The sequence below is a fragment of the Parasteatoda tepidariorum genome, chromosome 4, assembly GCF_982258835.1.
Source record: "Parasteatoda tepidariorum strain Cologne lab strain chromosome 4, Ptep-v5.0, whole genome shotgun sequence".
NCBI classification, from domain to species: domain Eukaryota; kingdom Metazoa; phylum Arthropoda; class Arachnida; order Araneae; family Theridiidae; genus Parasteatoda; species Parasteatoda tepidariorum.
In genome coordinates, this window is record NC_141758.1 from 90,028,384 (window position 1) to 90,049,179 (window position 20,796).

The window sequence follows — 20,796 nt, forward strand, 5'->3', positions numbered from 1 at the left end:
ATGAAGCAACAAGCAAGGAAATAAAATAGTCTATTGATCCTAAAAGAGACTTGAATAATTCAAAAAACTATTACAATTACAATAAAAAATAATAAAGCACTACACATATTTAAATATATGAGGGTCATTCAAATGAAACCTGGGCAGAGCGTCTAACTTTTCATTAGACATAATGGGGCACCACATAACTACGTGTATGGCGACACCATCTATTGGTAGAGAGACCGTAGCATGCACAATGTTTGATGTTGCATAGAGACAGTGTGGTTGCACGTCAAAGAGAAGGTGGTCACACAAGTTATCGTTCACTACGGAACATGCAGACAAGTAAGCAGGAACAACGAGTTTTGGTGGGAAAAGCTGGAACATCCACCATACAGTCAAGACCTTTCACCGAGTGACTTTCAAGTTTTTATACCTTTAAAAAGGGCGGACGATGACGTGTGCGATTGGGTCCAGGCCTGGATCCGACAGCAGCCTACCAGCTTCTTCAAAGATGGAATAGACCGGTTAGTGTCGCAATGGGATAAATGTGCCAACAGTTTTGGCGACTATTTTTGAGTATGCGTACTCCGTATAGCTATATTTGTGAGTTATCAAAATCGTTACCATTACTTTACACTACAGTTACTTAACTAGTGACCGGGTTTAATTTGAATGTCCCTTATATAAAGTTTAATAAATCCGTATTGTAATAGAATTCTCATTTAATAGGTTTAATAAACTATAATAAATCCTTTAAATTTTCTCCTTACCAATGACCGTTTTATTACATGTCCTACTTTCCTTCAATACATATAATGGCATGTATACAACTTCAGGATAGGTTTTAGCAACAATTTTTAGTACATTTTCTGCATTATTTGTTTCATGCTGATTGAGAGATGCAATTAATTGAGGTATCCATGGCAACCAATAAGAGCAGGGCACAACTTCAAAAAAAGATTCCATGCATTTGAAATTGTAGAAGGAGAAAACAGAAATCACCTATAACAGAAATAAATTGTAAACACTAAGTTCTGTAAGGAATTCCTATGAAGTAGGAACAATCACAATAGTGTTTATTTACTCTCCCAGAAGCAAAGAACTTCACGGGCAATCTGCCGAGTGTGTTTATGTGTGTTAAAATACTTTAATTCATGTGCTGCACGTTGTAGGTCGAAATTTCTTATAAGGTAAGAATGTATACTCCTACAACAACTGAATTACTACAAGTGACAACTTAAAATTTGAGAAAATTTTTGTAAAAGTAACATTCAAATGAAAAATATTCTTGATTTTAATAATTTTTAGCTTACTTAAATAAATTAATATTTAGAATTTTTTTTTCATTTTTTATTTTATTTTTAAAAAGGAACTTAATACCAGTTTAAATAAAGTTTCTAAAACTTAAATTAGAAACTCTACCTGAAACAAAATAATTTAGTAAATCAAATGTTGTTCTAAAAGCTGAAGTAGAAAGTAAGGAAAGTCTAAAAAATTGTGATCCAGCATTTGGAAATTTCGCCAATGTACTGCTGCATCATTATCTTATAAAATCTCAAAAAATGCCCACAACAGTGCATTAAACTGAAACTTACAAGAATAAAAAGCAAGAAAACGCGGAAGAGATTGTTTTTTTTTAAATTTAACTTTGTCTGCAATTTTTTGCCCTTTAAAGTTGTTTATGTCAACTGCAAGGCCTAAATAAACATGTGGCCCTCTGCCATGCTAGTTGCGTTACTGCGTTTACTCCTTAAATAGTATTTTGGTCAGATGAAAAAATACTTCCTTAGAGGAATATTTTAATAAAAAAACTAATTTGTTTTAGTGTCCTTAGAAAAGGCCATTAAATTAACAGTCACGTGTGCAGCAAGAGTAGATTCCTTTTATTCAAGTTATTCACTTGTCTGAAACGTGAGAGAGGGAACTATAGTCATGAAGGAAAAGGCTGCACTATTGCCAAACCAACATAATAGAATGTACTGTATTTCAGAATTTCTATGGATTTTTCCTCCATAAATTATAAAGTCAAACACATTTTTTGTGATTGTCAGTTCAGTTAAAAAAATATAAAAGAAAATCTACTAACAGGCAGAACCCCCAAAGTTTTTAAATTAACCCCTTAACGATCGGTTAATTTTAAAGAAAACAGTCATAAAAGTGCCTGTATTATTAGTCATAAAGTAATTGATTAGTGCTGACATCTAGTTTAAAATAAACTAGCTATCTACAATTACCTTAAAAATATCCTGGTACTGCCACCAGGTGTGCAAAATGAGATATTCTAGGCAAAAGAAATGAATTAGTTTTATCCTTATTGGCGCGTTACTACTGAACACCCCAGCCCGTAAATTTCATGGGAGCCTAAAATAGAGGGAGAAACCTCACCCCGTCATTTTCACGGGAACGAGAAGGAAGGGGTTAATATGTTCGATTATTTTTCCCAACCTAATGAAGAAAGGGACTTAATTTTCCATTTATCTCACAAATAAATAGAGTTTTAAAATAATTATCTCTTATTAAAGGTTTATAAAAACAAATAAACTATTACCATTGAAATAAGATGCAAAGATTTCTTGCCATCAACATAAGTACAGGCTTTCAATAAGTTATGGACAACTTTCTCGGTGATCTCTTGTCTGAAATGTCACAAAACATTATTTAGAAAAATTTGCAGATATATCAATTTTCATCTACTTTTTTACCTGAATATTCTTCACCTACAACCCCAGATAAGCATTAAAAACACCAAAATAACCTCCATAATGTGTATAGATATACGGGACTAGAAGTAGTATTTTTAAAATTCGATTTCTCAGGAACCATTTAACTGATTTTGCGATTTAAAATTACATTCTTTAAAATGATGAAAATAATTGAATACCATATAATTCACAAGTTTTTTTTGTCTATTATTAGATAAAATAATAAATATTTGAAGTTATATTATTCATTGACTTATCTTTGGATAAACGAATTTTATAAATTTATGAACAAAAGTTTTCGATTCGCTTAAAATAATTCTCGAGATATAGTGAAATATGCCACAAAGTAAAATTAGCATGAAGGGGTTAAAACTTTGGACTGCTCTCCTGACCAATCTATGAGAACCATATTTCCCAGATTACGGCTGCCCCCTATATTTGGGAGGTCAGAAATCCAAAACCTTAAAAAAAAATTACCAATTTTTATTTTTATTCAGAGAAAATACGTTTCTGTGCCCGATTTTTTAAAACTTAAAATATCGTCTGCACTAATTAATTGGCATATTTAAGGCCACCCCTTTAAACATTTTAGATTGAGTTATAGGACCTGAAGATCCGATCATTAGATTACAAGTTATTCACGCTGGTCCTTTTTTTTTGGGGGGGGGGGGGCACTGTACAAGTGAAATTAACATTAAGGTACATAAAGTTCCAACTGATCTCCTGCCTGAAATACAGGGATCATATCTTACAGATTTCAACTCCTTAAATTTTGAGGGTCAAAAACTGAAATTTTCAAAACAAGGAGGCATTTTTGTACAGAGAAAGCATATATTTTTTAAACTTAAAATATTGTTTGCACTAATTATTTAGCATATTGAAGTTTAGACTATCAAATCATTAGAATTGCATCTTAGTGCGTGGAAATCAGATCAAAAAATTATTAAAGTGATTCACTTATTATTTTGTGCATGGAAAATTTTAATTATTAAACAAATTTACAAAAATGCTTTTTTAAAAATAATTTGACACTATTATAATATTTATAAAATTACATTCTATTTACATAAAATAGATACACAAGTATACAAAATGTTGATCAACTTTTACACAAAATTTAAACTATGCTCCATATTTTGAGGGAAAGGGTCAAGAATTTGAATCCGTGGGTAAAAAAAATAGATATGGTCAGTAGCACATTTAAGTTTAAACCCTCGAACCATTAAGATTGCTTTTATGGTAAGTGGAAATTTGATCATTAGGTCAAAAGTTATTAATATGTTCAGTTTATTTTTATGCACTTTACTCTAAAGAGGATAAAACCCTAGCAAGATTAGGTATCCTAAAAGAAGATACATAAGATTATTGAAGACATAAAAGTAAAATTTGCACCTGTGTTCATAGTCGTCAATACGTTTAAGAAAATAACATCCAATCAACTTATGTAGTTCATACTGTTGGTGTGAAGAAAAATTGAAGCTTGGTCGGGGTAAAGAAAAATTGAAGCTTGCAAAAGTATTTCCAACTGGATCATGCTTTGCTAAGATACTGTAGCAGATAGTAGACAGCTTTTGATGCAAAATATTACTTTTACCTTTTCTCGCTTTAGTCAAGAAGCATACTAAATTCAGATAGTAATCCCGCTGAAAGTAAATAATTTCAATTAAGTATACAACAATTGTAAGAGAAACTCCCAGATGTTTTAAAAATGACTGCCAATGTGAAAATCAATTAACCCTTTGATGCAGAATTTTTGTTGATCGTATTTTTCATTATTTAGTACAAAATAAGCAAGAAAATAGTATATGTACCATTTTACTAATTTATGGTCATGGAATACAGCATGAAAAACCGATGTCTTTTTCTGCGTTAAAAGTAAAATCTTCCAAATAGTTTTTCAAATTTGCAGTTATTAATATCTAAGAGAAACTGTTATTCACCAATGAAATTTCTTTAATTTAAAATACCAATTATTGATACATTTTTGAAAATGAATGAAAAAAAAAGAAGACTGAAACTACCTTGTTTGGATTTCATATTTCAGTACAAATATAATTCGGATAATCTAACATATTTTTTTATTGGTCTTTTTTTAGAATTAAAAATGCAAAAATAGTTTTTGCCAGTAATAAGGGGGTCAGAAAAAATATATAAAAAGGACACCCAAGTCACATTTGCTTCTAAGGATTGTCCTGAAAATAATGGTTTTCTGTGTTTTGCTTAGGAAGCCATGCTTTGAATTGCACGTATTTGTGTTTTTAGAAAACACGAGAGTGATCTTTTTCAAAATAGCCGAAACTTGCAGTAGAAATGCTATGCAGTCTGAAGAGAAAATTAACAGATACTTGGGCAAATAATTCAACTGGACATGCTCTCGGAAAACATTGTTTCACAATTGTTTTTCAGTTAGCAGTGCAATCTGGTGAGATTAAATTATGTAATTTTCTGAGCTGATCAAACCATTCACTTATATTATTCCCCCGCTTTTAACTAATTTATTTTTCAGATCAACAATCATTTTTAAAACATGCAGATAATGCTATAAAAAAATCTTTTTTTTTTGTTGTTCCCTTTTAGAAAAATTCAAATAGATACAATATAAGAAACAAGATAGAACTCAAACCGATAACTAGAGAATGAAAAAACAAATATTATTTTTAGAACTGTGACATAGACCTAAAGGAAACAGTCACTTTTGTTGTTAGCTTTATATTTATTATATTAGCTACGAGCTTTTTAAAAAGTTCATACATTTAACAAATAAAGTGAGAAAAATTCAACTTATTAACAGTCATAATTATAGAATTGAAGTCAAAGTTTTTAAAATAGGAATTACAAAATATTTAACTTATAAGCCACGAAAGAAAATTTCTTTTAAGGGCATCAGGACAAGATATATGCAAATGTGCAAAAAGAGTACCTTTTGAGAGCATCACAGCAGGATACATCCAAATGGGGGATAATTTTCTTTTTGAGGGTATAACAGCAGGATATAGGCAGACGTGTGATAAAAAAATTTTTTTTTTTGAAGGCCATCAAGGCAAGATAAATGCAAATGTGAGGAAAAAAAAGTTTCTTTTGTAGGCATCAATGTAGGATACATACAAATGTGCGAATAAAAGGCCTTAGATTGCAGGCAGGATACATGCATATGTAAGCACTGACATGTAGTCAGGCGTGTAGTGTGGCATTCCTTGATTTCTAAAATGAATGTGGAAAATGCTAAAAAAAATCAACTATAGCGTTCTTGTCACAAGATGAATCTAGATCTATACTGATAGACATTCATCATGAAATAAACAAAATTGGAGTTTTCCTTTTGATCTGAAAATGGGATGATTCTGTAAAACTCTGACGCTCCTTTTGAAGTTAATCTTGAATGGTCAAATAGTTCCTTTTACTTCTTCAAGCAACATTAAAAGTGTTTTATGTTCAAGAAGGTTAATTAGTGGTATGACTGCCTAAATGTTCTAAGCAATTTTGCAAGACTGGCATAAGAAATCTGGAATGTACAGTTTCTTGATTGCCTCTTACCTTAATAACTTCAATGAAAATCCCCCCATATACTTATAACTTTATTTTAGGTTACTAAAGTATGAAAGTACTTAATTTATATCATATTTGGATATTACCCAATTAAGACGGCCACAGCGTTTACAAATTTAGACTTGCATATTATTTATTATCTGAAAAAGTTTATGTTAGAAAAAACTTACCAGATTTTCTTCAGACATAGAAGCTTTATGTAAATAGTAATCAATTGATGCAGATAACTTCATCAACCCATGAACAGATGAGGTGCTAAAAAATTAAATTCATCTTTGTTAATTTCATTCTAAATGAATACCAACCATCAATTTCATTTAATAATAGAATTTAATGTAATTTAGACAAATAGAAAAACTAAAAATGTATTTGATACCAATTAAATACCAGTGCAATTGATATTTCATACCAATGTAATTGATATTTGATTCCAATGCAATTGATACCAATGCAATTGATATTTGATACCAATGTAATTGACACTAACATATATGCACTGTAAATATGTAGAAAATGGTTCTAAAAGTTTAGTCATTCACAACTTTTCCTCAAAAAAAAAAATATTTCTAAATAATTTAAATAGTTAGGATTCAAACTTTCAATAAAAATGCTTTTTTTCTTAATCTCTGTCATTCCTGTTGAATCTGAAATAGAAATGCTGAATTTAAAATAATTATTCTAAAGTAAACTAGTTATTCAGCTTAATTAAAAAAAATTATTTATGAAAATAACGCAGTCAAATGTAACGAAATCATAAAACGATTAAATAATATTTCAAATGATAACACAGAGATGAATATTTTACAGACCTCTATATTGATTCATACCACAATTATGAATTTGGCAAAAAACCAAACAAGCTGAAAATAGAAATCCAAAAATGTTATGTGGAAAAAAACTTTTTAAATACTTGAAAAAAATACCTGAAATTTGGAAATTTGAGCAAGAAAAAGTATACTGAAAACATTCATCCACAGAATGTTATCTACGTTTAATAAAAATATTGATGAGAAATGTTATTTATTTATTTAACTTGTGTGAGTATGAATCTTTATGCGTGATTTTTAAATCAGGCGAAATTCAATCTTGACAATTAATTTTAAAATTGCGTGATTATGAATATCTATGTTTTATTTTAAAATTGGTTTAATATAAATCTTGATAATTGATTTTAAAATCGCTGGAATATGAATTCTGAAGTATAATTTTTAGTCACTTGAACACGAATCATAACAATGGCTTTTAAATCACTTGAATACGAAACACAATATTTGATATAAAATCGTGAAAATATGAAACACAATGTGCGTTCTTAAATAGAGTAAATAGGAATTGAGATGTGAGATTGTTAAATCATGTGAATGTTATTTTAAATCATGTTTGCATTGGCAGGAAAAAGCATAAAAATGTATCTTCAAAAAGATAAACTTGCAGAGAAGAGACAGTTTTTTTTCTTCTTTTTATGAATAGTAAAAAATTTTCCGTGATGGTGACCAATTTTACACGAACGGTGTTTGCCTGTAATATATGGGCCACCCTATGAGCACACTGAGTAAAAAGAATAATTATTGACAACGATAAAAATAATGTCAATTAAATTGGTAAAAAAAGGAAAAACAAAAATAATGATACCTGTGAATACGGTTCCATGCTATTTGTTCACAACCAACCCTCTTAGACATTTCAGCAAACTGCACCATATAGGAATTCACATAATGGATAGCAAGTTTCTTTTTATAAACTGTCTTCCTTAAAATATTTCCCCAGGTTTGAATCTGTTGCTGCTGATACAAACCAAGACAAAACGAAGAACATAAATCTATCGTCAATGATGAATTGTGAATTGCAACTGAGTTTTTATTAAATTCATCTATTTTGGATAGAGTTGACGACCTTAAGGTGACCAATTCTCTGTTCAAATCTGAATAGTCTGTTTTAGTTAGAGTAGTGCTCTTTATCTGTTTCATCCTCCGTATAATTTTATTAACGTCATTTGCTAAGTGAATTTGAGTTAAGATGTTGATGGCCTAAAAAAAAAAAAGACACATTTTAACAGAGAAAATATTTTTCTTTCTAGATAAAATAAAAAGGGATAAGAACAAATACGGACAAAACTGTACACCATTTGAAATCTTCAATAAAACAAACTGATTCCTAACTTTTCAAACATATTTAATTAAAACTAATTAATAACTATACTTTAATAAGAAATAAAAAAAATTAAAAAATCAATAATATTAAAATTATTTCTGAATGTTTTAAGTAACAAAAGTGTAACTACATAAAAAACAGTGTAAGGTAGCTCTATTATTTTTTGTAATTTATTTCAACAAAAAATAAGCACCTTTTAAACACTTTTCAAGCACTCTAATAACATTTTAAGCACTTTATAAGAATATCATAATTAGGTAGGGTTGGAAAGTTTTTGACAATTGACGATTTCATCTGGTTTTAATACTCATGTCAAAAAAAAATAATTCTTTTGGCATTGTTTTTGACAATTGTCAAGATTTTTGAATCATGTAAATTGAATGTTGTTTTCATAAGCTACGGTCTGACGATGTGCTGAAATAAATTGGGGTTGAACTAATAGTGAAAACGTTGAATAGAACAATGTGAACAGTCTCTTTCTGCATAATTTGTAGCGAAAATCAACATGGTAAAGGAAAAATCTGAATTTGGAAAAAGGAAAATTAAGCACTTTTTAAAAAAACTCAATGAAAAAAGCACCTTTAAGGACTTTTAAAAACGAAAATAAGCACCTTTAAGGACTTTTAAAAAAGTTACGCACCCTGTTATAAAGCAAGGTGGCGCATATAAACCATTCAAATGTATTATATGACCCCTTAGCCACGGGTTGTGCACCCACAATGCAAACAGTTGTTTATCAACTTAACAAAACAAACCCTAAGTATGACGCAATATATGACGTAAATTGAGTATATAAAAGAAATATACTTCTGTGTATTTCCTCAAACACATAATTATCAAATGTTTAAAGTCCTGGGAAATATAAAGCTAAGCCAAACTCTTTCCTAAATGGATATTTTTACAAATGTTTCTTAGTATTGTTTCTAGTGGGGTAATTTACAAATTGCTGGAACTTACTGTATGACAGTAGAATAAGCGGAAACATTTTCTTTTGCTTATGCGGGAACCTTATTGTTGTTTTGACAAAAACCACTCTTTTGAAAAATATGAATATCATTACGTTGTACAAAGTTCTTCAATTTAAAAAAATGTGACCATTATTATACTTTTAAGTTAAAGAAAATGATCCCAGAGTATTATCAATAGCAATAATTTTTTCATTTCATTGTTAACATTAAAGCAATAAGAAATCTTTGATATAAAATTTTTCAATTGTTTTTTAAATCCCATACTTTCGAGCAAGAATCATCTTTCTTTAATTTTATTACACTTTTTTTACAAAACAAAACAAAACAATGCCAAATTCCATAGTTTGAGATATATATCAATTATTTCCATTTATATTCTACTTTTAATCTAACAATAAAAAACCTATACATTTCATTTAAATAAACCTCAACTACTTTCTGCTACATGCATATTTTTAACTCCTAAAACAGATTAATTCTAACGAATATTCATCATACATCAAATTCAAAAATTTAATTTTCAGTATTCTAAACCAAGAATCACAAACAGTAATTATACATCCCCGTTTGGAATTGTTACAACAAATCAATTTTAAAGGTAAAGGAAATTTCTTAAAATTAATTTTGTTTGAAACAGTAGGGGCAAATATTTTAAATTCATTTATCATTAATTTTAATTATAATAAAAATTAAGTTGTTCTAGTTCGAAAATCTATTTTTCAATTCACAGTTTACACAGCATTTACTTATTACTCAACTCCAAGAATCTGATACAATAATGATTGCACAAATAAGAAACAAAATGACAGTTTCCAAAATAAAAGATAAAAAAACTTCTAAAAATTAAATAGTTTTTTTTTTTTATCTAACTACTATAATATCTGTTTTTCAGAAACTAAATAAAAATAGTAGAAAAATATTATTATTCCATTATCACTACTGTAATGAAAGTAAAAATATTTGAAATACCTGTAGAGATTTGCAAACTTCGTCAGGAAATAATTGCATTGGCAGTTTTTCAACACACTTTAAGGAACTTTGGTAAAAATCTTCATCATTGGCACGAATCTTAAGAAGTATAAATAATAATTAAAAAGAAAAACAGAATTGTAGTATTCACTACTGTAAGTGTGCAACATTTAGTAATGCAAACATTATTAGTGTAAAAATTTCTATTAAGCAATACACAAAACTCTATTTAAACTGTTATTCTTAAAGTTGCCATTACATGAATTGAGGCTTTTAAGCAAATATTTTAAAAACAGTTATGTTAGATTAAGTTTTGCCTATCTTATTTTTAGACAGTGCCCTCTGCTCTATGATAATTCCAAAAATAGCGCAAAATGCTAACAAAGCCACAGTTTTGAGAAAATAAAAAACCTTAGTGACATAGTTTAATAATTGATATGGCATTATCTGGTATCATAAAAAATTTGGAAACATTAAGAATTATTTATTGGTTTTAATGCTTTCCCTTTTGGTGGAAAATGTTTGCTAAATTGGAGATTTTAAAAATGCTAATAACTTTTAAAATAGTTAAGAGATCTGTTCTTTCTAGTTACCCAGAAAATTCTTTACGACAAGGTGGTATATATATATAATTAATAATTATAGCTTTGCCTCAAGTTTAAAGGACTTTTATTGCGGCTCTTTTACGTTCCTTGATGAAAGAGAGATTTGAAAAACAACCTTAAACATTATTTACATTGGGAGGATATTTTGAACATGCATAGCTATTGCAGGAATAACTTTTTGGGGTTAGGATGCAGGCGTCCCTAATATATTATGCTCTAATTACAAACCAAAAAATATATACTGGTATTTTTTAATTATAAAAAACAGTTTGATAGTTACTAAAGAAAACCTGTTGGATTATTAGCATTATATTTATACTAAAATATAAAAAATACAAAAAAAAAAAAAAAAAAAAACGTAGTTTGAAAAATACTTGTTCATTCAAATAAAAAAATTAATCAATAATTGATTTCGTAAATTAAAAAAATTTCACGAATTGTTTCTCTTACATTTCAATAAATGCAAATTTGAAAACTTATTGTTTGGAAGTGAGCCATGTTAGGAAGATTTTACTTTTAATCCACAAAATACATCAGTGTTTTATGCTGTATGCCATAACCATAAATTATTAAAATGCTAAATACAATATTTTCCGTCTATTTTTACCTAAATTAATTCAGAATAATGAAAAAAGTATAAAAAATGTGTTTCATAAAAATTATCTATATCAATAAAAATAATCTGCATTAAGAGTCTTAATTTAACATCTAATTTTTAATCTCATTATTTAAAAAAAATCTTAATAAAAAGTTTTTTAAATTACTTTGGACTTGTTTAAGATAATTCAGTTTTTTATTTTAATTAAAATTACATCAGAATTATAGATTTAAGTGTAAAATTTTGTTTTTGATAGCAAATTTTTTAATGAATAATTCGTATGCATTTGAAAAGATATTTCACAGGAAGTGAAAAAACTATTGAAAGCCTTGTAAGAGCTTTCTTGTTCACTGTTATTTGACTCACTAAGAAATAAGTTTTCCCATTTTTCTTTTCGAAATTTCAACGAATTAGGGTGAAGATTTTAAGTTAGGCTGAACTCAGCAAAAGATTTAAGTAAAGTGGTGAGATGAGAAACAGCAATGAACAAAATAAACAGACATGATACCATGGAAACAAACAGAGAGAGATATTATTCTTGTAACCACCAGAGACTCGCATTATTAAAATATAAGTGGGAGTACTTAGCAGAATACGCTTCATACAGTTGAAGGAGATTTCACTGTAAACAGGAGTGGTAGTCAACGTGTTAAATGTAAAATTCATAGTTCTCTAACTTAACTAACTCATATTTAATTTAAAATAATAAAAACCAAAAATATGCCACTAAAAAAAATAAAATTTATAAATGCAATTATCAAAATTGATACTTGAAAAATAATAAATGCATAAAATTACTTTGCAAAGAGCAGTGTAATTAACATGTTTTCTTCTGGGTCCACTTGATATTTTTCTTAATGATATGGGTTTTTCAGGCCATTTGGAAAGGGCTTCTAAAAATATCCTTTTATTCAGAGATCTGAAAAGTTTCATGATAAATTTTTGTTACACTTTATAATTTAATGTGATCCAAATATAAGTAACAAAAGAAATGTATAAGATCTATTTGTTTCCATAACATTAATAGCAATTAATAACATTGGCTTTCAAAAGCTAAGATAAAACTAGTCTTTTATGTTGAATTAGAAAATTAATAATTTACAATAAAAAAACACTCAGGATAAAATTCCTAACTAAGAGAAAACATCGTAAAAATATAATGGGGCAATGTGTCCAGCCTTAACTGCAATGCAATTGTGGCAATAACTTTCCAAATCGCTGGACTTCAAAATGAGCAGCAAAGACCACAGGTACAGAGTAACCCTTGTTCCAGCTTATGCTAACACAAACTCTAAAAGGCAATTTGTCTGACAAGATAATTTCAAAGACAATCTATTAGATTCAAGCTAGGAGATCTGGCTGGACAATCTTCTTAAGGCAGTTTCAAATGATAATTATAAATACAATTTATTCATTTTAACAGGATGTCTCATTACAAATAGTTAAAATTAAACTTTATAAACAATCAAAAACATCCTAACTGCAACAACAAATGTGGCAGGTAAGATCATAACAAACAGGAGCATCTAAAAGAAATGCAAGAAGAATGCCAGGGTTTACTACATTCAATCCTGCACAGAATTAGGCGTATTAATATAACTGGCCTATATGGTAACTGGCCTACATGGTAACGGGTATATATGCAGGGGTGATTGTGAGCCCAAGTCAAAATTCCGGAAAATTTCTTAATTTAAAGGGAAAAAAAAAGAAGACAGTTTAAATTGTAAAAAATTTAAACAAGTTTTTTTTACTTTTTCTCAATATTTCTTAGTTTAGTAAAAATATATTTAAAATTTTACACATACCTATACCATTTACACATACCTATGATGACCTGGAGAAGTAATTAAAATTTACAAATATGTGTTTCTTTCTTGAGTTTATGATTATAACAACTATTTACTGATTAAAAAATGAATATTAATCATGAATATAAGCTTATAAAGAATCTCTCTGGCTCTCCCTTACAAAAAAATAAAATAAACTGTGTTTTTAAGTTCCATCTTTGAAAATTTGATTTCCGGAAACTTCTGTGATCAGTGATTCTTTGAAACATCTGCGATCTCCGGAAACTTCCGGATCACTGTTAGCAAAAATTCCGGAAATCCAGATTTTTTCCGGAGCACAATCAGCCCTGTACATGTAACTGGTATATCAGGGTGCGTAGCCAAATTATTCAACAACAAATAAGCACTCAAAAAATATTTTTATGCACTAAAAAAATATCATAATTAGGCAGGGTTGGAAAGTTTTTGACAATTTATGGTTTTATCTTGTTTTAACAATTTACGGTTGTTATGCACTAAAAAAATATCATAATTAGGCAGGGTTGGAAAGTTTTTGACAATTTATGGTTTTATCTTGTTTTAACAATTTACGGTTGTTATGCACTAAAAAAATATCATAATTAGGCAGGGTTGGAAAGTTTTTGACAATTTATGGTTTTATCTTGTTTTAACAATTTACGGTTGTTATGCACCAAAAAAATATCATAATTAGGCAGGGTTGGAAAGTTTTTGACAATTTACGGTTTTATCTTGTTTTAACAATTTACGGTTGTTATGCACCAAAAAAATATCATAATTAGGCAGGGTTGGAAAGTTTTTGACAATTTATGGTTTTATCTTGTTTTAACAATTTACGGTTGTTATGCACCAAAAAAATATCATAATTAGGCAGGGTTGAAAAGTTTTTGACAATTTACGGTTTTATCTTGTTTTAACCATCATATAAAAAAAAAAACCTTTTGGCATTGTTTTTGACAATACAAAAATCCTGAAATTTTGAATCATGAAAAACGAATGTTGTTTTCATATGCTACGGGCTGACAATACGCCGAAATAGATTGAGGTTGAATCAATTGTGAAAACGTTGAATGTGAGCTGTGTCTTCTTGCATAATTCGAAGCAAAAATCAACATATCTCAGTCGAAGTGACAATCAACAGGAAAAATCTCATTTTGAAAAAGGGAAAATTACAACACTTTTTAAAAACACCCAATGAAAAAATGCACCTTTAAGGGCTTTGAAAAAATGAAAATAAGCACCTTTAAGCACTTTTTAAAAACGCTATGCACCCTGTATATATATAATATATTATAACTGGTATATATGTAACTGGCTCTAGTAGGAGCATAAACAGCTGCCTCTTAAAGAGACAATGATAATATTTAATTATATACAGTATAAGTAGAAAAAAATTTCACATGGAATAATTTCTGTTATAAAATTTCATCCAAACCATTAAATTTACTGGGTGGTAAATTTAATGGTATGGAAGGTTAACTTCAATATTTAGTTCAACTAATAATTAATTTATGAAATTTAGACACAAAATCATGTTTTGGATGAATAGACATACATCATTATTGACGAATTTAAATTTTTAACCGCCAAAATACTGAGGGCAGCCTCACTGGAAAATATGGTTCCAAAAAGATAGTCATGAGAGCAGACTACTGCTTGGGATCTTTGAATGTTAAATTAATTTTTTTGACATAACTCATGCTTTTTTAGAAAATAAAAAAAAACTTTTTTGCACATTACTATAAAACAATTTTTTTCCAAAAGTAAAACAAGTTTTTTGTATACAAAATAAAAATGATTTCAATCTTTGACATTTCATTTAATAATGGTTGAAAAACATTTTGAATAGTAAGGTATACAACTTTTCAAATATTACGAAGCAGAAGAATTGGTCTTGAGAAATGAAAATATAATATTTTTGAACTTTTATTTTGTTCAAATTTTACATTTTCTCCTTTTAAATTTCACAATTTAAAATGTTTTAGGATAATAATTTCTTTTATATAAACTAGTAGACAAATTTCATGGCTTGGTATTAAAGTTGATTTAACCCTTTGTATCACCGCGTTACATATCTGCAACATACTTGAAAATTCAATCCTATAATGAGGTGAATTTACCTATAAAATCGAACTAAATTCAGGTAAAGAAAATATTGCAAACTCGGGGGAAGCAAGTCTTGGTGCAGCTGCCAATATTATAATGCGTTTAGCAAGAATTGTTCCACGACATAATTGCAGATATAAATTTTTTTTACAACTATCCCCTTGATTGTATATTTGGCTAAGGAGGGATTGAAAAATGTGGTGTGAGACCTTGTTACCATAAAAACAACAATTTCAAAATTTTTCACATGAAGTTTTAAATATATTGGAATTTTTGTGCTATTTTTCACGATATTGGAGATGTTCAACAAATGCTTTTTATCAAAAATTTTTTAATTTTAAGGTCTTAATTTTTTCATTATTTTTTACATGCTTAATATGATGTATTCTAACATCTGCGTAAATATTTCTTAAATCAGAGTTGTTCAGTTACAAAGGGTTAAATATTATTTACAATGATCCAGATCACCACAACATATAAATAAATTAAGCATACATAATAAAGGTGCTACAACCGGATATTCTTTTTAGCCATAAAACTTGAGCAAAGGCACTCTTTTGGAAGAAAAAAAAAATGTTTAGAACTAATAATCATATGGATAAAAAGTGCATGGCAAAATAAAAAAATATTTCTGCTTTTAATTGCTAGTTCAATAAGTAAGTATGCGTACCTGAAATCTTCAGGAGGAGAATATTTAAGAACAAGTGACATAAACTTTTTGAAGCATTTTTTCCAAGAGGTTTTTAAATCGCCTGGCAATGTCTCTTTGAAGTAATTTTCAAGACAGTTCAGCACATCACACCAAAACTGTACATTCTCTGAAACATGCTAGAAAAATCACAAAATATTTATCATAACAATGTTTTCCTTCTTCACAAGTTATAAAAGTATCACTCACACAGGAAAAAAATCTTAATTGAATTCTCTAAGAACATTATACTATTTTTCGATAAAACTATTTCTTATCTCACTAAAGTTTGAGTTTCGTTTTAGGGGAGGCTCTAATAATGCATAATAAATATGGAGGAAATATTTTTTAACATAAAATATTTCTAATTTTATTGATAATGGCAAATATAAAATGTTTGATTAACAGAATTGCCTTTTTTATTCAAAGGCAAAGTCAGGCTCAAAATTAGTCTTTTTTTTAATTTTTAGAAAAAAAATTACTTATAAGTTAATTTATTAATGAGTTTGTTTTATAACTGTCATTGAACAGCTGACTCCATATCGGGTTTAAGACTACTAATGTTCAACTCTGCAGCCTTGTAATTTTGAACCAATCCAGAAGACAAGGAAATTTCTGGATCAGTACCCCCCAGAGGTATGATTTGCTATGGGAGCATGAAGGACTTAGTGACTCGGCAGATTTAACGTTTATCAGTCACCATTAACTACACAGGGAATGTTCGGCTTCATGGGATTGAACCCACGAACTCTTGGATATGAGCCCAGTGCCCTACCAACCAGACTATCCCGGCCTTTGATCGGTTTACTAGCTCATTCAGAAAGAATTATTTTAGAAAGTGCTATAAAATAATTTTACAAGTATTTCAATACAATAATAAAAAAAATGTACTTTAGAAATTCGCCATAATTTTATACAATTTTTATCATATATTTTTTCTAAATTTTAGGGTCATTTTAACTTTTTCGAATCAAACAAAGTTTTAGGCTTAATATTTTGGGTAATTTTTCCTGTTCATTTTACAGCATTTAGCATTAACATAAAAAATACTATAGAAAAAAGAATGAAATTCTAAAATACAATTTGTTTTAAAAGGGGAAAAAAACAATAGGCATAAATTTTATCAAGCAGATTTTAAGTGTAAACTTAAATATATTTTAGTATCATTATAAGAATCAATATTCAATAAATATTTTTTACCTGATGAAGAAAATCATCAAAAGGTAATGGTGCCATACAAGTAACTGTAGACCGAAGAAATGATGAAATTGAAAGTTTTTCCTGTGCAATGGTCGTTTGATTTTTCATTTTCTCTCCAATGAAACCAGAAAGTTCTTTGATAAGTTCCTGGTACAAAATTTGAAAAAAAAGTTAAGAATCATATTATGCATTTGGCAATGTGAAGGCTTTAATTATTCTGACATCCGTGAACAGGCTATTTTAACACCTGAATCCTTTTCTTTGTGACAATCTGAATGTGAATGATAGTTACGGCGGCATGCTTCTACAAACACTAAAACGTCCTTCTTTGTTAAATTTTGAAGTTTCAAGTCAAAATGTTTGATGGAATTCTAAGAAATAATCTTCAATAGTACTGTTAAGTTTTGGGAGGTTGGAATGATCAAATTCCCATATGAATACTGTTATCACCACATGGGATGGAAAATTTTTTTTTTTTTTGAAGGGGACATCCTCTTAGAAAATAGTTTTGTTTAAATAACAAATGAACTGTATCTTTGATGTCTTATTGACACCAAGATACTTTGATTTATTTTGGTTCTTGCTACTCCTCCAAAAAGTAACCATAAAGAAGAAAAGAAAAAAATGTTGTTTCTCTTTTAATTCGCGGAGACCTGGACTAATGTTCATAGATTGAGATTCCTTATTTATGAAACTTTGCTTTAAGAAGACTTCATCTTTTTTGAAAAAAGTAAGTAATATTTTAATATCTAATTATTTTCCATTTATAAAATAACATTTTATATTTATTTAAAACATTTTTCATTCATTTAAATATGTTAGTTAAAACTTTTGTTAACAATGTGTGCGCATTGGATGCTTTTTTAAATAATTTAAATAACTAATTCCATATTACTATTACAAAAAATTTTGGCACAAGTTTTACATTTTTTAACGTTAAAGTATTAAATTATAAAAACAATGCTTTATTTAATGGAAATGTAGTATGCATTAAAAAAAATCTAAAATAGTATAATTTTTTTTATTTTGCAACAAATATATATTTTTTCAAAATTATATTAAACGTAACATATATACTATTACGTAAATGTATTAGTTATTCATATCATACATTTTAAAATAAAACCTTTGTTCATAATTTTTGATTATGAGTGGATATAGTATTGCACATCGTTATTACAAATCCAAAAATTGCCATTATGAAATATTTTAAAATAAAATATATTATATTTAAAAACAAAATATAAATTGTAGTTTATTGGATTTATAGGGGTTTCCTGTATATGAATGAATTTTTTCAAAATTTACTTTCAAACGTAAGTTATAATGTTTATCAAATTTGTCGAACTAGGTAATTGAATTATATTTGATTTTAAAATTATATTATAATATTCTTCCGAACTTAAAAATAAATTAATGTCCATAACTTTCAAAATTAAAAATAATTAAATAAATAACAAAAATTTTGCAAAAACATTAAAGAACATAAGGATATTATTCAATAAAATTTAAGGTTACTTTGAATTTTCGATTTCCTAGAAATGTACTTTTATATCGTAAATTTTTTTTTTGTTTAGTACTTGTACTTTTTACTCGTTACTTTTTAAAATAAGAACTTTTTATTCGTTACTTTTTTTAAAAAATACTTGTACTTTTACTCGTTACTTTTTAAAAGTAACGTCATTCCATATTTGTTCAGAATACATAAAAAGGTGTCATTATTACCCTCTTCATATTCAGGGATATATTTACAGTATCTCATTTCTATCTTATTCATACACAGAAAAAAAACCAGCATGAAAAACACAAAACAAATAATTTCAATCAAAAAAATCACAAGCAGCATATTTCAGTCCTTGTTATTTTTTTCAATTGCCGGTAAAAGTTTTGAAAAATAAAAATTTCAGACTCATACAATACAGATTTATGAGTGCATACAAATCTGAATGATAAATACTGCTGACCCATTAACTATAAATTAATTTGCTATTACTTAAGTATGAATTAAAAGCATATAATTAAAGCTAATAAACATTTGAATCAGTTAAATAACAAAGATTCGTGAAAAAAGTGTCATTGTCACCCTCTCTATACTCATGGATATATTTACAGCTAGTTATCTCATTTCAATCTCTTTCTTACACAAGAGAATAAAATAGTATGAAAAACATGAAATAAATAATTTCAGCTAAAAAAATTCACAAGGAGTATATTTCACTCCTAGTAATTTTTTTACAAGTGACACAGTTAAAGCAGATTAATATTTTAGTCAGTTAAATAACAAAGTTCAAAAACATTTGCTTAGTTCAAGAAAACTTTCAGACAGTATATAACGATCTGACATCTCACCGTTTTATCCTCGATTAACGTAGTTTGCCATAATGTTTTAAAGATTTGTTTCCACACATATTCAGCAACAGAAGGATCAATGTAGCATAGATGTAGAAGGCTAGGAACGAAATCAGATACCCGTATTTTCATTAGATTCACAAGAAATGAATTGTAGTGTGCCAGCATATCCTACAAGAATGTAATCACCAATATAATAACACATTAAAGAAAGAGAAATAATTAAACAACACACTTGAGCACTTGGAATGAAGCTAAATAGATTATTAAATGAACCTGATTATTGCATTAAATCAATTCAATACAAGAAGAACATATAAAATAATTTTTTTTATAAAAGTAACATAACAATAAGCAAAAATAAAAGTCCCTACTTGTTGTTCATCTTTGCTAGTGTAGTCCTAGAAATAATAAAATATTTGTTAAGCCTAATATTTTGTTGTTCTTATAATAAAACCTTTTTCAACACAGACTGAATAGATAGAAAAACAGTTTAAAAAAATGTAATGTGCACAGATATACATTTTAAAACAACAGGATATTTGGATATTTCTCAGTAGTAGATTATAAATTACTATTCTATAATAATCCGCTAATTTGATACAACCACACATATTATATATATATATATATATAAGTTCAAAATGTAGAGAAAACAAGGGAAAAATTACAGAACAATGAAAGAAGGGGAAAAAACAATAATAAAAATAACAAGAAACTGGAAAGAGAAAAAAACAATCCGAAATATATATATATATATATATATATATATATATATATATATATATATATATATATATATATATATATATATATATATATATATATATATAAATATATATATATATATAAATATATATATATATATATAAATATATATATATATAAATATATATATATATATATAAATATATATATATATATATATATATAAATATATATATATATATATAAATATATATATATATATATATATATATATACGATTACATTAACTGCGATGCAAATGTTAGTTTTTTTTATGATTATAAGGTAATTATTTAATCAATGTAAATTTTACTTACACATACAAATTTTTTTTTTTATCAGGAGTGTTTCACTGAATGGTTAGATATAAGACAAGG

At 27.7% G+C, this 20,796-nt stretch overlaps 1 protein-coding gene across 5 annotated transcripts in view; it reads right to left on the minus strand.

Annotated features, from left to right (window-relative positions):
- Window positions 1-20,796, minus strand: part of LOC107455334 (transformation/transcription domain-associated protein) — a 165,499-nt gene that overhangs the window by 30,567 nt on the left and 114,136 nt on the right. For 4 of the 5 annotated variants that reach the window (XM_087161598.1, XM_087161597.1, XM_087161600.1 and 1 more), the window contains 11 exons: window positions 20,047-20,073; window positions 19,673-19,843; window positions 17,324-17,470; window positions 16,106-16,263; window positions 12,323-12,443; window positions 10,322-10,420; window positions 7,866-8,260; window positions 6,404-6,488; window positions 4,080-4,330; window positions 2,534-2,621; window positions 756-987 (listed from right to left, as the gene is read on the minus strand). In XM_087161598.1, coding sequence (XP_087017724.1) covers window positions 756-987; window positions 2,534-2,621; window positions 4,080-4,330; window positions 6,404-6,488; window positions 7,866-8,260; window positions 10,322-10,420; window positions 12,323-12,443; window positions 16,106-16,263; window positions 17,324-17,470; window positions 19,673-19,843; window positions 20,047-20,073 — 1,774 coding nt within the window. The remainder of the gene's footprint in view (window positions 1-755; window positions 988-2,533; window positions 2,622-4,079; window positions 4,331-6,403; window positions 6,489-7,865; window positions 8,261-10,321; window positions 10,421-12,322; window positions 12,444-16,105; window positions 16,264-17,323; window positions 17,471-19,672; window positions 19,844-20,046; window positions 20,074-20,796) is intronic. The other variant, XM_087161599.1, reaches the window with a different exon arrangement.